Source organism: Eptatretus burgeri, chromosome 5 (assembly GCF_056783735.1).
Source record: "Eptatretus burgeri isolate ZD-2024b chromosome 5, Ebu_testis_v1, whole genome shotgun sequence".
In the NCBI taxonomy this organism is placed as follows: Eukaryota; Metazoa; Chordata; class Myxini; order Myxiniformes; family Myxinidae; genus Eptatretus; species Eptatretus burgeri.
Window position 1 is genome coordinate 83,305,088 of NC_140965.1, and position 18,087 is coordinate 83,323,174.

Here is an 18,087-nt window from a genome sequence, read left to right on the forward strand (position 1 = left end):
AATTCTTCACCATTGAGAGATAGGGCCAAAAACGATATAGTACTGAAATATCATGATATTTCAAAAATGTATTGGGCCCAATATGTTCTCATGGATCAGACATGAAGTGGCGGAGGTATGCGCTCTACCGAGTGCCCTTCTAGTTTACTCAATGGAATTGCAGTAAATTTCAACAGCGATGATCATTCAAGATCATTTCAAATATTCATGCATACTGTAGATATTAAGCGTTTCACATGTAACCCTCCGTTTTACACTTTCTAATAATCTGTATAATTTACAGAATGAAATGGTAAGAAATAATTTGATGCCCTTTTTTTTTAATTTCCATACAACTATAAGGAAGCAGAAGCAAATGGCGTGCTGCTCTCTCATTGTTGACAGGTGAGCAGACAGATTAGTTCCAGTCATAACCCACTATTTTCTACACCCTCTCTTTTAAACCAGCTCCCTCTATTCTTTCATCCCTCATGCCTTCCCAGTCCCTCCAGAATGCACTACCTCCTGGTTGAATTTCCTAAATCCAGATTCATTTCTCACCTCCACTCCTTTGTGGCTTTTCTCCTGCTTGTGGAGTCTGTTCAATTCCCCTCTTCCCTCTCGGACTTCAGGTTGGTTCTTCCATCCTCACATGTGATCGTTAATATCCAAATTAACCTTTCCCCCACCCCTCCCTATTTATTTGCAAGCTACTATTTTTCCATTACATTTCTCTTCTCTCCTCTTGTTTGTTCTTCCACTTGTGGCCATGTATTTCCCCACTGAGCTCACTGTCATTGCGTTAAAGCTTCTACCCTCAGTCACATCACTCTTCCATGAGCCTACACTTTGTATACCACAACATTTACACAAATTAGCAGATGAAGATGTATTTGGCCGAATATAAACAATCATTGACTGAATTAATGAAAAATATTATTTTCATGCATGAGGATTTTCACATTTCAACTAATTAATCGCTCATCTATTACTGAAAGGTGAAGTGTCAATCCGTGTGCACGTGTGTCATGATTTGTTCAAAAGGATTCTTGCTTGTCGTAAGATAATAAAAATAGTACCGTCAGAAAGCTCTAATAATTAATTTACTTGGTTGGCTCATAAAGTAATCGATTTACTTGGACCAAAAATTTGTGTCTGGTTAATTATATATGATAAACATGGGGCAATACCTCGGTAGCGGCTGGATATGCTATTCAGGGAACCATTGGTAGGCATGGATGACCCACAAAATATGTAATGGAGAAGAAAGTAAACACCAATGGATATTTTTTATTCATGCCGTTTACAAACGTTGGTACATCACGGGTGATAAAGTCTGTGGTCAAGTTTCATCGAAATTGTGTGTGTGCCTTTGGAGAAGAAAGCAAATATATATTTTGGGGGGCAAACCCCCACCCCCGTATCACCCCTTTGACCCAAGTTATTTTTAATGTCATGAACAATCTTTAGCACATCATGGGTGATGAAGGTGGTGGTCAAGTTTCACCGAAGTTGTGTGTGTGGTTTCGGAGAAGAAAGCAAATACATATTGTTATGTTTGTGGGGTAGATGGAGGAATTTCATAGTAAAGGTAGGATTGTATAGTGTTGCATGGTCCGTAGATGAGGAGGAGACATCTCGATGTAAATTAAGTAGGGAAAACTGTCAGCTTAAGATTGTTATGTGTCACCACATGAGGGGTGGTGCTGTGTTACTTAGGTAGGGTTTAAGGCTAATTGATTGCCACCTGTGGCCTTTTCCCACGTTTTTGTATCGACAAAACTAGAAATAAAAGAGCAACATTTTAAACAACAACAACAACAACAACAACAACAGAGCCTAACACTTCTGAGCAGGCAAGAAACCGGGCCTTCCCGCTTCATACCAGCAAGTCATGCCCCCGAGGCTTATTCCTGATCGGTGTGACGTGAGAGAGGAGGAGATGATCAAAGAGCATATAGTTGGTGTGAGGTACGCAATTATGCCAGAGGGTCTCGCTGGCTGGCTTCTCCTTGACACGTCAAAATGGCAGCAAGATTCTCGTAGTTCGTGCTGGTGTGAATTTGTTCACATGCTGGAGCAAGACGCTAGCCATTACTGTTCAGCTGAGTCGTGAAGTTGTACACATATATATATATATATATATATATATATATATATATATATATATATATATATATATATATATAGAGAGAGAGAGAGAGAGAGAGAGAGAGAGAGAGAGAGAGAGAGAGAGAGAGAGAGAGAGAGAGAGAGAGAGAGAGAGAGAGAGAGAGAGAGAGAGAGAGAGAGAGAGAGAGAGAGAGAGAGAGAGAGAGAGAGAGAGAGAGAGAGAGAGAGAGAGAGAGAGAGAGAGATAGATAGATAGATAGATAGATAGATAGATATATATGTCTCTCAGGATAGCTTGGCATTATCCTGTTGCATGTTCAAGGAGGGAAGGCGAGCCATGGTTGTGAGCAGACCCGGTGCTAAGAGAGGAACGGTGTGGCAAGTTCATTCGTGAAAAGAAGCTGCATGGCCGTTTCTAGGCCCTGGCGTTGAATGCCACCACATAAATTACTTCACGTACCCTTCCGACCAAGAGAGCCACTTGGCACCATTTTGGGTGCAGTTTCCCATTCAGTAACGACGAAGTTCAATCACCAAGCTCCAAAAAGATCATCTCTGGATACAGAGCAAAGTGCCAGTATAAAGGGAGGTTTTTCTTTTATTTTACCTTTCCCCTTGTCTGTATTTGAGTCTGTGTGGAAACATCTCAAAATTCGCTTTAGATTTCTTCATGTATTTTTTTTTATTATGACACTGATTTATTCCCATTATAAATATCTGATTTATGTTCATTAAACTCGTTGTTTATTAAATTTGCGTGTGTCTGTCTATTCGTCATGGGTTCGAGTATAAACCCTTGTGCTTCTGTCCTGGTGAACGCCTCTAGTACACGCCTTTGCCACCCTCCATCCCACGCATGCTATAAACTCCAAGGATCACATGTTCCCCTCCGAGGTAGAACCTTTCGGTTTTCCATCCAGGTCAGTGTTAACCGACCATCCACGACAATTGGGTCGGGGTAATTAACTTAACCCCCTGAACACGACAATATTTTGGGGTGTGAGAGGGTTGTGTGGTTATGGTTCCGAGAGGGAGGCATTAAGTGTTTAGTCTTGGTGTCCGTGCTGTCCTGCTTTTTGGAGAGAAAAAAAGTTTATTTCCATTATGAGGCAGAATTGCAAGTGCTACCAATTAGGTAATATTATGAGATGGCTATACCGGGAACCAACAGCTATTATATCTTCAATCGCAGACCTCTACTTAAAGAAATAAATCATGTAATGATGTCATGGCTGTTATGTGTGTGAATTCTGTACTTTTTTCTGTAATACTTACAAGGATATGGCATGCGGAACCAGGGGGCCATATCTACGATGGCCCCTCGTGCATCAGTGCGGGCACCATAACCATAGTCTTGGGGGTCTGATGGAAACACTTGGTAGATAGTCAGGAGGTAACAAATGAGCCAGGCTAACAGGACAGCCATGACAATCTGCTCGGTGAGAGAGAACCAGAGGTAATCATGGTCATTATGCAGATGAAGTTGTTTTATTTTTTTTTTTTTGTATACCTTGTCGAGGCTCGTATGAGAGCAAACACACAACTCACAGCAAGGAGGCATGAGACAAGAGGGGCGGGAGTGGAAGGGACAAAACAGTGGGGAACAGACACATTTGGTGAACTGTGGAAGGGAGAGGGATGAGGATGGGACGGGGAACATGGCGAAGAGAAGATGGACATTACAGGGACTTTCAGGAAGGAAAGCAGGGGAATTGAAGGAAGTGGGCTTGGGTGGATTATCGGGGGTAGAAAAGATCGAGGATTTGGATGGGGGAAGATAACAGCTGTTTTGAAAGCCTGGAGGGAAGAATGGGAAAGAATAGAGTGAGGAAGTTTATTCCAAAGGCGGGAAAAAAGAGGAATGAAAGGGTGAAGATGAGCAGTGATTCGTGATTTTGGTAGTTTTACCAGAAGGGGGTTGTTGGCGGACCTTGAGCGCCCTGTGGAAATGTGGTGGGGACAAATCGCAGAGAGAGCAGGGGGGGCAAGGCTGGAGAGGAGTCGGTAGAAGACAGAAAGACCACCGACCAACCTGCGGTGATTGAGTGAGAGGCCCAAAGACAGCTTCATTGCGGGAGATGCCGATGATCTTAAATGCCCTGGTTTCGACGGTGTGAAGCCGAGTAAGGTGGGAGGCAGGAGCACCAGCCCAGAGGGGAGAGCAGTACTCCATCAGGCTACGGACAAAAGCTTTGTAAGTGGTCAGGAGCTCAAGAGGGCCGAGGAAGGACTTTGCACGACGTAGGATTCCCAGTCGGCGACTGGCTTTTGAGGCAAGGTTGGAAATGTGACTTTCCCAGGAAAGGTCATGGCAGATAGTGAGACCCAGAAGCTTGAAAGAAAAGACTTCTTCCAGAGGATTGTTGAGAAAGTGGATGGGGGGTTTTCTAAACGGTCCTTTCGAAGAGACATAGTGAGAGTGTGAGATTTGTCTGGATTGAAAGACATGTTCCACGTGTTGGACCAGTTTGTGATTTTATCCAGATCTGCAGTGAGCGAAGAAGCTGCTGCTTGCCGGTCTGAGGGATGACAGATGGTACGGCAGAGGGTGGAGTCGTCGGCAAAGAGAAATAGAGGATTTTCCAGAGAGTCGGAGAGATCATTGATGAAAACCAGAAAAAGAACAGGGCCCAGAACGCTACCTTGAGGAACTCCAGCCTGCACAGGAAGAGGGGATGAAAGAACTCCATTTAGGGCCACACGTTGACTGCGACAGGAGAGGAAGTCTGTGAGCCATGAGTGGAGATGGCCTTGAATACCATGGGAAGAGAGTTTGGTGAGTAGGGCAGGGTGCCAGACTGTGTCAAAAGCATGTGATATGTCCAGGGATACGGCTCGGATTTCTTGTCTGGCATTGAGGACCTCCATCCATTGATGGGAGAGCAGAAGCAGCATTTCCAGGGTAGAGTGACCTGGTCTGAAACCAAATTGATGATTGGAAATCAAGCCATTGGAGAAGAGGAAGGATTTCATATCTGAAGTGATGATGGATTCCATAACCTTGCTGATGATTGGGAGAAGGCTGATTGGTCTGTAGTTGCGGGGATCTGTTTTTGCACCTTTTTTATGCAGGGCAGTGATGTTAGCAGACTTCCAAGCAGATGGCAGATGACCTTGGGCAAATGAGAGGGTGAATAGAACAGAGAGAGGGTGAGCAAGAGCAGAAGAGCAGGCTTTGAGGACACGTGGGCTGATGCCGTCTGGACCGGTTGCAGAATCTGACTCGAGGTTTGAAAGCAAGCTCTCCACCTTGTCAGGAGAAAAGGATACAGAGTCCAGGGACAGTTGGGTGCGACTGGTTAAAGTGGGTAGAGAAAGTGAGGAGTTTAGGACACAAGATTTAGCTGCAAACATCGAGTTTAGACATTCAGCTTTATCACGTGTGGTATCAGCAGTGCGGCCATTTGAGGTAAGGGAGGGGATGGAGGGGGAACATACACCAGAAACAGATTTGATTAAATGCCACCAGGATTTTGAGGAGGGAGAGAGGTTTGAGAGTTCAGACTTGAGATGAGAAAGATGTTGTTTTCAGGCTCTCCTGAGGGTAGATACACACTTGTTCCGAGCTTTGTGGAAGGAACTGAGATTGCCCTCAGTTGGGTTTGCTTTCCATGAGGCAAAGGCAAGTTGTTTGAGGACAACTGCCTCGCCACAAGCTTCAGTAAACCAAGGGCGGGAGGAAGGGTAGGACAACTGAACACGAGAGGGGATAAATCTGTGCATGAGGGAGAGCAAGTTTCTTTGAAAGAATTCCCAGGATGAGTTGATGTTTGAGAAAGTAGTGATGAGAGACCAGTCTGTGAGTTTGATGGCTGCTCGGAGACCCTGCCAGTCAGCTTGAGTGAAATGCCAGACTCGACGGCGGTGAGGTGGTTCTCTGATAACAGCCAGAGAGATGTCCACTTTGACAAGGACGTGGTCAGCAGAACCGATTTTGAAGAATTATACCCTTTCGGTGCCACCCAGATATCTCTATCAACCAGCCTGCATCTCAGTTCAGCACTTAGATCTGTTTTATGACAAAGGCCAAACAAGACAAGTATAAATTTAGTTAAAGGTTTCGGGTTCAGGTGCAAGTACCGAATTCAACATTCTGATTTCAAGTCTGGCCACATGGTTGTAAAATCATTCTTCCTATAAACGTCGACATTAATTTCAAAGATTCTGCGAAACAATTATAAAATGAGATGCATAAAACCCCATAAACATATGTATACTGCATGAGTAATCCCTTAGACTTTGAGACACACCATTAAGGTGGCCACAATCCTCTCTTGTGAGATAGTTTGATAAATCTCATTGACTCCCTTCCCCTACATACTGGGAACATTCGGAAGATCTGGACTCTTTTCATCACGATCCCGTTGCCTCGTCTAAATGTAGGCACCGGGAATGCCACATTCCGTAGATACTGAGATAATAGGATGATGAGGAGTATGGTCCTGAGTGTGGAAGAAGACAAAGGAAAGGGGACATTGAGCACATTACTGTGGCATACTGGATGATAATGAACAAGTATACTTCAGACTGAGCCTATATCACCTTGCTGATATGGAAGCTGTTGCTAATTCCACCAAAGAAAGAGCGGTCTGCATTGGTGGCACAAGAGAATAGAAATTCCGAGAATAAAATGGTTCAAGTTATCCACTGTAAAAACAAATCACAAAGCGCTGATGTTTCAGGCCTTGCCCTTAATCGGAGCAAAACAGGGGCAAGGTCTGAAACGTCAGCGCTTGGTGATATGATATTGGAGTTGATTTTGACTGTTTTAATGATTGCAATATTATCAGTTACATTTGTCGTTTCACACAATGTTGAGGCCCCTCAGCAATATGTGAGCAAATTTAGAGAGGAGATGTTGTGAGAAGATGTAGCAAGAGTTTTTTTAAAAAAAAAAAGAGAACGGAACTCACAGGACAGCGATTCCCCAGTGCTTGCCTGCCCGCTCTCCTGCTGCCTGGAACACTGATAAGCCAATGAGGGCCACAGTTGGTGTGACAGTGATTGGGCCAATTAGCGCCAGTAGAGCACCGGGGAGACCAATAAAACCAATGATCATCTCAACCAAGCAGGAGATGATAATGGCTCCTTGGATCTGGCAGAAGAAAACATTAAGTATAAGACATTTAAATGACATCTCAAAATTAAATCCTTTCTACATATATGTCTTTTGGAAGAGCTGTGTGCCCAAACTGTCGAACGTTCAGATGCTGGGCAGTGAGGTGACATTAGACATATGAGGCGCCGCGAGGATGAGTGATGTAAGGGCCACATCCGCCATTTTGGAGTTAATGCCATATTGCACTATTTTTACCCTTCTCCTATCATCCGAGCCTATCATCATCATATCATTAAAAAATGTCGCTTACATCACTCCTCCTTGCCGGGCCTCATATATATATATATATATATATATATATATATATATATATATATATATATATATATATATATATATATATATATATATATATATATATATATGACAAGCAAGACAGAACCTTGCCAAAAAGGAGGGCAGAAACTACCACAAGTAATTAATAAGGAATGAATGTATGACAGGATTGATGAATGTTGAAATGAAATACGAGATGCAACCGTTTAATGTGACAGATATGCCTTCAAAGAGGCAAAGATGTTTGGTTATAACATGTCATAAGGATCGAGAGTAATTTAGGGGCAGGCCTGATTTTTGGCATACCCAACTGAGGCATACAATGGCCTGCAAAAGTATTCACCCCCTACCGATAATGCCACATTCAGATGAATTACAAATTATGAAGAAACAATTTTTCCAAGTTAACTTTTTAATTCATAACTGAAGAGATCAAACTAAATACTGTTATCGTTGAAGGAGGTTACATGTCAGGAATACCTGGAAAAATATGTACAAATCAAAATTCACTGGTTGCAAAATTATTTTAGCCCCTTAGGTCAGAACTTGGTGGGAGCACCTTTTGCAGCAATAACTGTGATGAGTCTTTTTGGGTAGGTCTCTGCTCTCGGCCGGCTTTACACAGTGAGATGGTGAAATTTTTGCCCATTCTTCCCATTTGAATTGCTCTAGTTCTGCCAAGTGTGATGGGCATCGTCGATGGACTGCAATCTATAAGCCTCGCCGTTAATGCTCAATTGTGTTCAAGTCAGGACTTTGACTGGACGACTCGAGAACATTTATTTTATTCTTATTCAGCCACTCCAGTGTGGCTTTAGCTTTTTGCTTCGGATAATTGTCCTGCTGAAATGTGAATCTCCTTCCCAGTTTCAGATTCATGGCTCACTCGAGCAAGTTTACATCAAGAATTATTCTGGACTTTACACTGTCCATTGGCCCTTCTATCCTGACAAGCTTGCAATTTCCTGTGTGGAGGAAAAATTTATATTAATGTATTCTAACTTGTAACAAATGGGGTTTTAGAAATGTAGGTTTTATGCTATAAGTTGAATTGGCTGTCCTTTTTGGCCAAGAGTCTTTTTGCCCTAAATATTGATAAATCTCTTGGTCTGGAGCGGTGTGGCCTGGGCTGATAACAGTGAACCTTTGCCTCGAAATGTACGTAGTGGCTTCTCGCCAAGAGGACACGTATGCAGTCTGGGTTGGTCGCCCCCACCACTCTCCCATGAAAGTATAAAATGCTTTGAAATGTAAAATTGTTTTAGTGCAACCACGTGAGGATGTATAGCATCTCAGTGGCTTGTACTCCTTGGGACTGACCAAGTACCAAGTTAGAATAAAACTCTCTGATGTAATGTGGAAGTGAATTGAATCTGGTTGGTTTAACTGTTAACTAAAAGTAAGAATAAATAAAAATAGAACCAAATAATATTGCAACAAATGGGGATTCTCAAGTTCATTGTGTGCAGTGAACGAGGGTGAGAAGTGTATGGTGGATAATTAGAAAATAAATTGTTTCATAAAGAAAGGACTTGTGTGGACATCGATTATCAGTGTTGGTGGGTTTTATGCAGGATTTTATAACCAAATCGGACAAACGTTAAACTCTGCCTGAAGTTAAGTAGGATTCCCCAATCAACCAGGAAGAATCCTTCAACGATCACAACGGGTGGGTGAAAAAAAATCCACAACAGTTGGTGCCGTGACTCGGATTCGAACCGATGTTGTGCGGTGCTCGTGACTGGAGGTGCTTAATCTGCCGGAGGCAATTCCTGGAGGAATGACAAGTGCTTGAGCGGAGGTAAGTGAGAACGCTCTCAGCAGATAACGCATTTCGAACAAAGAAAAGGTAATTGTCAGATAATTTTATTGATAGAAAGAAGAGGTAGCGGAGAGAGTCCGTTTAAAAGTACACGATAAGTATTGTAGTTGTTTTGGAAAAGTGCTGGAGAAGAAGAGGAGTCAGATGAAATGAGCATGATGAAGTGACATGCCACAGACTGCGCAGAGGACGTGTGAAATATAGGTTTGCATTGATACTTACCTGATAGGAGAGATACCGTGATCCGTGAGTTCAGGTGTAATTCTCAGGGCGAGGCCTACCCATTGCGCTACAGGAGGGAGGTTGAGCCTTGCGATTTCCCCAAATGTGGGAAAGTCGACCGTGAAATTTGTAGAATGCAGGAGACGATTGACCGGCTGGGTGTGTGGCTGGTGATTTGCATTGAGATCCATGTGTTGCTGAGAGTAAAAAATGAAACTTGTGCGAGTCCAATATTCACTGCAATGAAATGTGTTCTGTTGGGATTTTGATGATATATTTAACAACTAATGAAACTTCAGGCAGAGTCGAAATAAAACAGCCTGGCTGTTCGTGGTTTGGTGCTCATAATGTGAAGGTCGCAAGCTGCGACTGTACAGCTCGCCCCCTCCACTGGATCTGTGGGGGGGGGGGTGTCATGTCTCTCCACTGAGTCTGTGTTTGAGTCTTAGCTTTAGCTGTGAAATTTGATTCATAGGCAGATTCAAGAGGGTGGGGATATTGTGTCGAAGTGTGCATGCCGTTGGCAATGACTTTAAAATGATATAGAAATGTGATTGATTTGGAGGACATTTTATGGGGTTTTGCAGGCAAAAAGGAAGTCTGAGAATGGTCCCGTGGTCAGATGATAACACTTTAGAAGATTTAAGAATGTCCTTCACGGATTTCTGTTAAAATTTTGATGAAAAATTAACATTTTAAGGTTTTGTAAAAATATTTGTCACGTGACCAGAAGCGATTCTATGAGATGCAATGCTCGTTAGTGTGTGTGTTGAAGCCATGACAGAGTAATGCTAAACTGTGGGTTTTGCCTGTGTTAGAGTTTTTCTTTTTCTTCCCACCGGATGTGGAGATAACTTCCTGTTGTGGTGTTTGTGGCGCACCCTCTCTACTGAATCTGTTTAAAGTGAAGTCCATTTGGGGAAAACGTATTAAGTTTTACTGAAAAGCCATAGGGATTTTGGATAAATTGTGAAATAACAATTGTGAATGTGGGATATATTCGGAACGTGAAGTCTTGGGAGTTGAGCTCTCGCTGGCATTGTGATGATTTATAATTACACAACCCGGCATGGTTGAGTGCTGGGCAAGCTCTGAGGACGTGTCAGAAATGTTTCGAAGATTTTGATTCAGATGTAGAAACGCTATTTGGAATGATTTTAAAAATGATTTGATGATGTTTAGCACGTGGGGCGATTCACAGATATATAATTGATGATGCCCTCGGATGGACGTTGAAATATTGTTTTATTCATCTGCGAATGTTGAGGTTGCCTGAACTAGTGCTGGGAAGGAAATGGCAAACAACTCAGTGTAACCCTTTGATCGATTCAGTCAAGGTAAATTCATGATTTAATTGGATAGACGCTGAAGATTTAATTTTTGATTTATGGATTTTAAAAGAAAATATTTTATTGTCTAGACAAAAAAGTTGTTTTAGAAAGATTGGATGTTTATTAGTCTGAAGTTTAAGATGCCTCCCCAAGAGATAAAGTTTGGGGAGGGTGTAGCTACATGTGTGGACGGAGTGTTTGAGCTGCAATTTAAATGATATTCGCCTGACGACAAATTTGACAAATGATTTGAGATTTTTTGTTAATCTGTTAATTGAGGATAAGGAAAAGTTACTGAGAATTAAATCAAGATAATAAAAATGGCAGTTGCTCTGGAACTATTTGTGAATGAAACTGTAAATTGTTTAGCACATGTGAATGTTAAAATGGTAACTGTGCAAAATCGATTTGGATTTGGTTCTTGAAGAAATAGATTACTTTCATATTTTGGGATAAATGATGGAATATTTTTGTGAAAAGAATTATTGATCGCAAATTGGAACCCTGATAAAGACTGTTTGCCTTTACATGAAAATAGCAAATGAGATGAATGTTTTGAATAATCGATGTTAACTTTGATTTTGTTTGTTTCAGAGTGTTGAACGCAGTTAAACCATACAATGTACAATTTCGTCCAAATGAAGCTTGGAAAGAACTTCCACCGAAAGATTGAACGATGAGAGAACCCAGATTTTGGTGATTGGGCATTCAACACATGATCATGAAACTGTACCCCTTCCTGAGGAGATAAGATGGAGCAATGTGGGGAAAAAGAAAGAAAAAACCCACTGAGGAGAAGGTTGAGCAAAGTCTTAACATCGGCGTTGTGTGGTGCCTGCATGGAGGAATGTTCTCAGCCACACTCTCGATTGCCGCTCTGCAAATACATCGTTAACTTTCTGTGGTTGCTTCAATGTACGACAGGCATGGAGTTCCACACTGCGAGTCCTCTGCAACATGTGTTCAATGGTGCGGGTGGGGCGTCATGCTGCAAAGTGACTGCATCCAACGTGCACAGCTCGCTTGGTGAAATCAGGCCTGATTGCACGGACTGCTGCTGCGAGGCCCCAGGCTCTGTTGGGCTGGATCTCTGTTCACCTCTCGAGTCCTTTTTGTCTCCTTCAACCCAGTGTCAGGCCCAAGCTCGTACTTACCAACATCTATTTTCTCCTCAGCTCAAGGAGTGCTTTGACTGTGTTTATATGAGCACTCGCTGCCATTGTTGATTGAACTTGAGTAATGGAAATCTTTTCTCCTTCAGGAACGGGACATGGTAATCATGTGTAAGAAAATTATTCAAATTTCCTTTAAAATATACGGGGGAGTGTGGAGGAAAAATTTATATTAATGTATTCTAAATTGTAACAAATGGGGTTTTAGAAATGTAAGTTTTATGCTATAAGTTGAATTGGCTGTCCTTTTTGGCCAAGAGGCTTTTGCCCTAAATGATGATAAATGTCTTGGTCTGGAGCAGTGTGACCTGAGCTGATAACAGCGAACCTTTGCCTCGAAATGTACAAAGTGGCTTCTTGTCTAAAGGACACGTCTGCAGTCTGGGTTGATAGCCCCCACCACTCTCCCATGAAAGTATAAAATGCTTTGAAATGTAAAATTGTTTCAGTGCAAGTACCTGAGGAAGTATTAGAATCTCAGTGGCTTGTACTCCTTGGAACTGACGAAGTACCAAGTTAGAATAAAACTCTCTGATGTAATGTGGAAGTGAATTGAATCGGGTTGGTTTAACTGTTAACTAAAAGTAAGAATAAATGAAATAGAACCAAATAATATTACAACAAATGGGGATTCTTAAGTTCATTGTACGAGGGTGAGAAGTGTATAGTGGATAATTAGAAAATGAATTGTTTCTCAAAGAAAGGACTTGTGTGGACATCAGTTATCAGTGTTGGTGGGTTTATGCAGGATTTTATATCCAAATTGGACAAACGTTAAACTCTGCCTGAAGTTAAATAGGATTCCACAATCAACCAGGAATAATCCTTCAACGATCACAATGGGGTGGGTGAAAAAAATCCACAACACCTGCTGATGAAAAGCAGCCCCGCAACATGATACTGCCACCACCATGCTTGACAGTAAGGATGGTGTTGACTGGGTGATGTGCAGTGTTTGGCTTACACCAGACACAATACTTTGAATTTAGACCAAAAAGTTCAATTTTAAATGTCTTGTCTGACCATAAAACTTTTCTCCTGCAGTATCATTAAGATGATTTTTCACAAACTCCACATGACATTTTTAATGAGTCTTTTTCAGTGATGGCTTCTTTCTTGCCACCTGTCCATCGAGACCAGTTTTGTGAAGGGAACAGGATATTGTTGATTGATGAACACTGACCCCCATCTCAAACACAGAGCCTTGCAGATATTTCATAGTCATTGTTGGGTTTACAGTGACATCCTGAACCAGCTTCCTGCTTGCCCGGCTGTTGAGTTTGGATGGGCGACCTGATCTGGATAGTGTCTGGGTGGTATGACACATCTTCCACTTCTTAATGATGGATTTCACCGTACTCAAAGGAATAGTGAGTGACTGAAATCTTCTTATAACGCTCTCCTGAACGGTGCTTCTCCACCACTTCATGTCTGACTTCTTTGTAAAGCTTCTTAGTGTTCATGTTTGCCTTGTTGGGTGACCAAGTGAGCTGCACCTTAAAACTCCTTTTATAAGTGGGGGAGCTTAATTTTTAAGTTAATCTCCTGATTACATACAGGTGAAACCTCTTACACTTATTTTTTTTAACCTTTCAAACAAATAACTTGCTCCTGAAGTAATTTAGGGTTAATTATGCAAAGGATTTTAATACTTATAGTATAATACTTAAAATCATCTGATTTTCTCTGTTAATCTAACTTATTCACATTTTGTCTGCATTTTTTAGCTATATCACGTTGGAGTAGTTTGTGAAGACTCTATATGTTAAGTTTGATTTGACATCATGAAATAAGCTCAGGTGGCATCAAAATGTGAAAACTTTTGGAAGGGGTGAATACTTTTGCAGGCCACTGTACAATTGGAGCCCCAAAACAGGTTTCTCCATCGTGCTGCTTTGCTGGGGCTTTTAACAAGGGTATTCAGGAGGTGAACTGCAAAGAAATAGCACTCAAAATAGGTAAGACATCGGCTCATGGTGTGCTGACCAATGAAGTACACTTGGCAATAAATGCATCTTCAGCAGATGTATTGTAAGTCCTTAACTCCTGAGGTTCCTGACCACATTGATGAGGAAAATTTACCGGATTTGTATCAGAAACCCATTGCTTCCTTGTATCTGATTTTGACAGTACCTCTCACCACAGCATCATGGGAGAGAAGCTTTTCTTCCCTGAAATCAATCAAATAACTATTTACATCTATTGTTGCAAGACCAGTTGACTGCATTAGCAAGTTGAAGATTATTTCCTGCTGTCAAAGTACAAAAGATTCATTTCTAACTCTCTTTACATATGAATACACACAAACTGGAGGATTCACAACATAGTCAGTTCAATACCTCAAAATTGTTCAATTGATTATTTGTTACCTCTGCCACCAAAGGTGAACAGATATTATATTTTCACCCCTGTTTGTCTGTCTGTTTGTTGTGAGCAAGATGTCTGAAAAAGTTGTGGACGGATTCATACGAAACTTGGTGGATAGGTTGGGTGTGTGACAAGGACGAATTGATTCAATTTCGGTGAAGATCCGGATCTGGATACTGGAATTTTAAAAAGTGATTCTTCACCATTGAGATATGGGGCCAAAAATGATATCCTGCACTGCATAGTGTGATATCTCAAAAAATTATGGACGGATTCGGACAAAACTTGGTGGATGAGTTGGGTAAGTGAAAAGAACAAGCTGATTAGATTTTGGTTTTGGTCCGGATGCGGATCCGGCCTATCAGTGGGATACAAAACGTAACTTGTTCAGCTTGGCAGAGAGGTATGTGCTCTACCGAGTGCTGTTGTGGATTTGCTGCACTTTTGCTCTTCAAATTTATTCTGTCTCAATTGTTAGTAGTATTACATTGTTTACTCACGTTTTGTGAATGCTAAGTTTGATGTGTCAACTATAGGATATATTTAATCTACAAATGGCTGTGTTTAATGTAATCCTCGATTTAAGGAAATTATACTGAGTGATTTGTAATACCACATGATAGTTATTAATTTGGACAATTAGCCAAATTTGACCCACAGATTGTTGAACAATCCAAACTGGTTTTGTGTGGGAAGGATGACAGAAATGGAGATGCATACAGGTCTAAGGAAATATAATTAAACAGGCACAAGACAGCACAATCATGGGAATCACATGTAAGAAAATCATACCACCTGAATGTATAATTTGAGAAGTGTCTGCTTGTTGGTGGATTTGTTTGTGTTTGACTTCTGTGCATTCTGAAACCGCCAGACGAAAATGAGTTGAAAACTGGTGGTTGACCTCAAAGGGGATTGGGAGGGGGGGCGGGGGGGCACCGAGAATGTTTTTGGCAGTCAAAAAAAAACTCAATAGTCCCAGGGGTTCAAGCGGGGGAATTGCCATCCCAGATTTCCTACCTTGTGTGCTTGTTTTAGTTCTGTGCATTCCTGAACCGCTGGGTGGAATTAGTTAAAAACTGGTGGTTTCACTTGGGGTGTTATAATGGTTGACTTGCCCCACAAAAAATATCATACTCCTGAGAAAATCAAAACCCCCAGGGTTCAGGGTGGAGGGAGGATGCCAATTCTCTCCATGCAAATTTGCATCGTATAGCATCACTTCATTGAAGCCAGTATTTAAAGTCAAAAGTAAAATATGCCATCAACATCATCGAAGTGGGGGAATTAACTGTCCACAAACCAAACAATTCACCTTTTATTGTTCATGACAAGACCTTCTGATTCCCAAAGCTCAGGCGTGACCAGACAAGGAAAACGTTGTCATGGAAATGTGATTTTCTGCTGTGGGCTTTTTTGTGGTGTTCAGTTGAACGATTGTGGGAATTGGTACTTTTGGTTTGTTAACAGGAAACACCAGCAAAATTTCAACAACCCTTCTCTCATTTATCTAATGAAGGCACAATGAGTGGGTACAAAAGCTTTGATAAAGAGACATTTTTTAGTATGCAAATAAAACCTACTCGTGTCATTTATTCTACTGACCATCTCCAAATCGATTTTTCCACATTCTCTGAGAATGATTCATCATTTAAAGGAAGGATTTATGTCCACCACTACCTTGATGTGATTCTGGGTCAGTAGCTAGTCTGACATCACCAGTCTTGAAACCCAGTCATTATGCTCACAATATGCAGGGTATGTGATGTTATTTATCTCTGCTGGTCCTTCTTCCGTTTGTGTTTATTCCAACGCTTAATTTCAAACTTTTCCGATTATATTATATCTTTCAATTCCACCTTTGTCCTCACCAGTAAATGTGTTTGTTGTGTTAGTTCCTATGGACATAGTTCACTGATTCACTGGTTTGTGTTACTGATGAAGCCACCAAGGTAGAAGCAATGCTGTCCTGGACCGGTGTTGATGTGTATTTGTAAAAATTCTCATGATCATTGTACATTCCTCCTTTTAGATGGTGATCCATGGAAATGCCGTCTGCAGCACCCACTTTTGGGACAACAGATTTGTGGACGATTCTTATGATTTATTCTTTTCTTCCCATTCTAATTTGCTACCATTTATTTATTAGGGGGCAGAATAGCTCAACAGGTAAAATGCTTGCTTCAAAGCTGTCGGGACCTTCGTTCATCCTTGATGTTGCCATATCCAACTGAAACTTCCATCTGGTCCATCAGCTGGGGGTGCTCTATAAAGGAGCACCCAATCAGTCCTTCAAAGGTGACTTCCCGTCGACTTAACTACTTGCTTTTCCTCACCTGTGAATGCTTTTAAAAAGATGAACCCTATGTGCTCTTCCCTAATAAAATTTAAAGTACACTGCACCTGTTTCTTTGCCACTGCAAAGTTGCTCCGAAATCTGAACAATTAATCTTTTGAGCATCAACGAATGTATATTCTAAAACAAGCTTCCAATGACTCCATGTGGTCATGGAAGGGGTTCCAATGATGAAACAACCAGACTCAGTGGTGTAATGGTTAGGGTGGTCGCTTTGAATCTGGGAGGTTTGAATCCTGGTCGACTAACACTAAATATTTTTTAAATGGTATCTGCTGCTTCCTTGCTTGAAGCTCAGCATTTAAAGAGGATAGAACATGGACAAACAACCATAGGTTAGCAATAATAGTACAAGCTTATGGCCTCCTCTTATATTAGAGTTCCTTGTGATGGAACATGCTGTATATTATAATAGTAACATCTGAAAATTTGATGATTTTAGGAAAAGGTAATGCAGAAGGAAATTATTTAAAAATAAAAACAATCTCGTCATTATGGAGAGCAAGATAGAGGAAATAGCTGAGTGAATTTACCTCTCTCATGCGTGGATGCCATATCTCTGATGTGTCCACTTCAACACCTGTGTGGTTTCCATAAATCTCTTCTGTTTTTTGTGAAAACAAAGTTCCAATGTTAAGCATGCTTTGTGATTGAGAAAATAAAGTAAATCAACTAAGCTGATTTATTAAAATAATTTTTCAAAGCAGAACAAGAAAAAGAGCAATCAGAGATTGCAGACCCTCACCAGGACTGCTTTCATGTGGTGAATTTTGTGTGGCATTTGTGTACTGCTGTGTTACCTAATTAGAACTGCCACTTTATAACTGTTGGCAGTGATGACAGGGTACCAAGACGTCCCGCTTTGATCAGACACCTGACCCTGACCTACGATGTTATATTTATTATTATTCATTATTCAATTTAATTTAGAATGGGATTAAAATAAATTCAATTCAAATCAAATGGAAGACCAAATAGGTACAGTCCTGCATTGGAGTCATCAGAAGGAACCCAAACAAGCAAAAAGCAAAGTTGAAGTCATCAGGAGGAACCTGGATAGGATTCACATTTCAGCTGTTACTCTTCTACCCTCAAACCCATCCAGACACAGCCAAGTGAGCCTTATTAAAAAAAAAATAAACCAAAAAGAACCCATATCAAAAAAATGAAATAATTCTGGCTGCCAGACCATTCGTCTGATAAAGATGAAATTAAAAACTTGTATTCCCCATCAATACTAGATCATAAATGCGGTTTCATGTCAATTGATTAAGCAATTCCAGGGAAAACATTATTTAACATTTTCTTCAATCCAATATGGCTGCCAAACT

At 41.2% G+C, this 18,087-nt stretch overlaps 1 protein-coding gene and 1 long non-coding RNA gene across 5 annotated transcripts in view; one reads left to right on the forward strand and one right to left on the reverse strand.

Annotated features, from left to right (window-relative positions):
- Window positions 1-17,279, forward strand: part of LOC147026852 (uncharacterized) — a 50,499-nt gene extending 33,220 nt beyond the window's left edge. Inside the window, exons 3-4 of one of the 2 annotated variants that reach the window (XR_015058535.1) lie at window positions 11,456-13,403; window positions 16,433-17,279. This is a non-coding gene — a long non-coding RNA (uncharacterized LOC147026852). Of the gene's footprint in view, window positions 1-11,455 lie in introns of both variants that reach the window. The other variant, XR_015058533.1, reaches the window with a different exon arrangement.
- LOC147026853 (solute carrier family 23 member 1-like) overlaps window positions 1-18,087 on the reverse strand; it is a 78,152-nt gene that overhangs the window by 24,690 nt on the left and 35,375 nt on the right. For 2 of the 3 annotated variants that reach the window (XM_085882698.1, XM_085882700.1), the window contains 4 exons: window positions 17,290-17,360; window positions 7,005-7,186; window positions 6,413-6,533; window positions 3,367-3,523 (listed from right to left, as the gene is read on the reverse strand). In XM_085882698.1, coding sequence (XP_085738824.1) covers window positions 3,367-3,523; window positions 6,413-6,533; window positions 7,005-7,186; window positions 17,290-17,360 — 531 coding nt within the window. The remainder of the gene's footprint in view (window positions 1-3,366; window positions 3,524-6,412; window positions 6,534-7,004; window positions 7,187-17,289; window positions 17,361-18,087) is intronic. The other variant, XM_085882699.1, reaches the window with a different exon arrangement.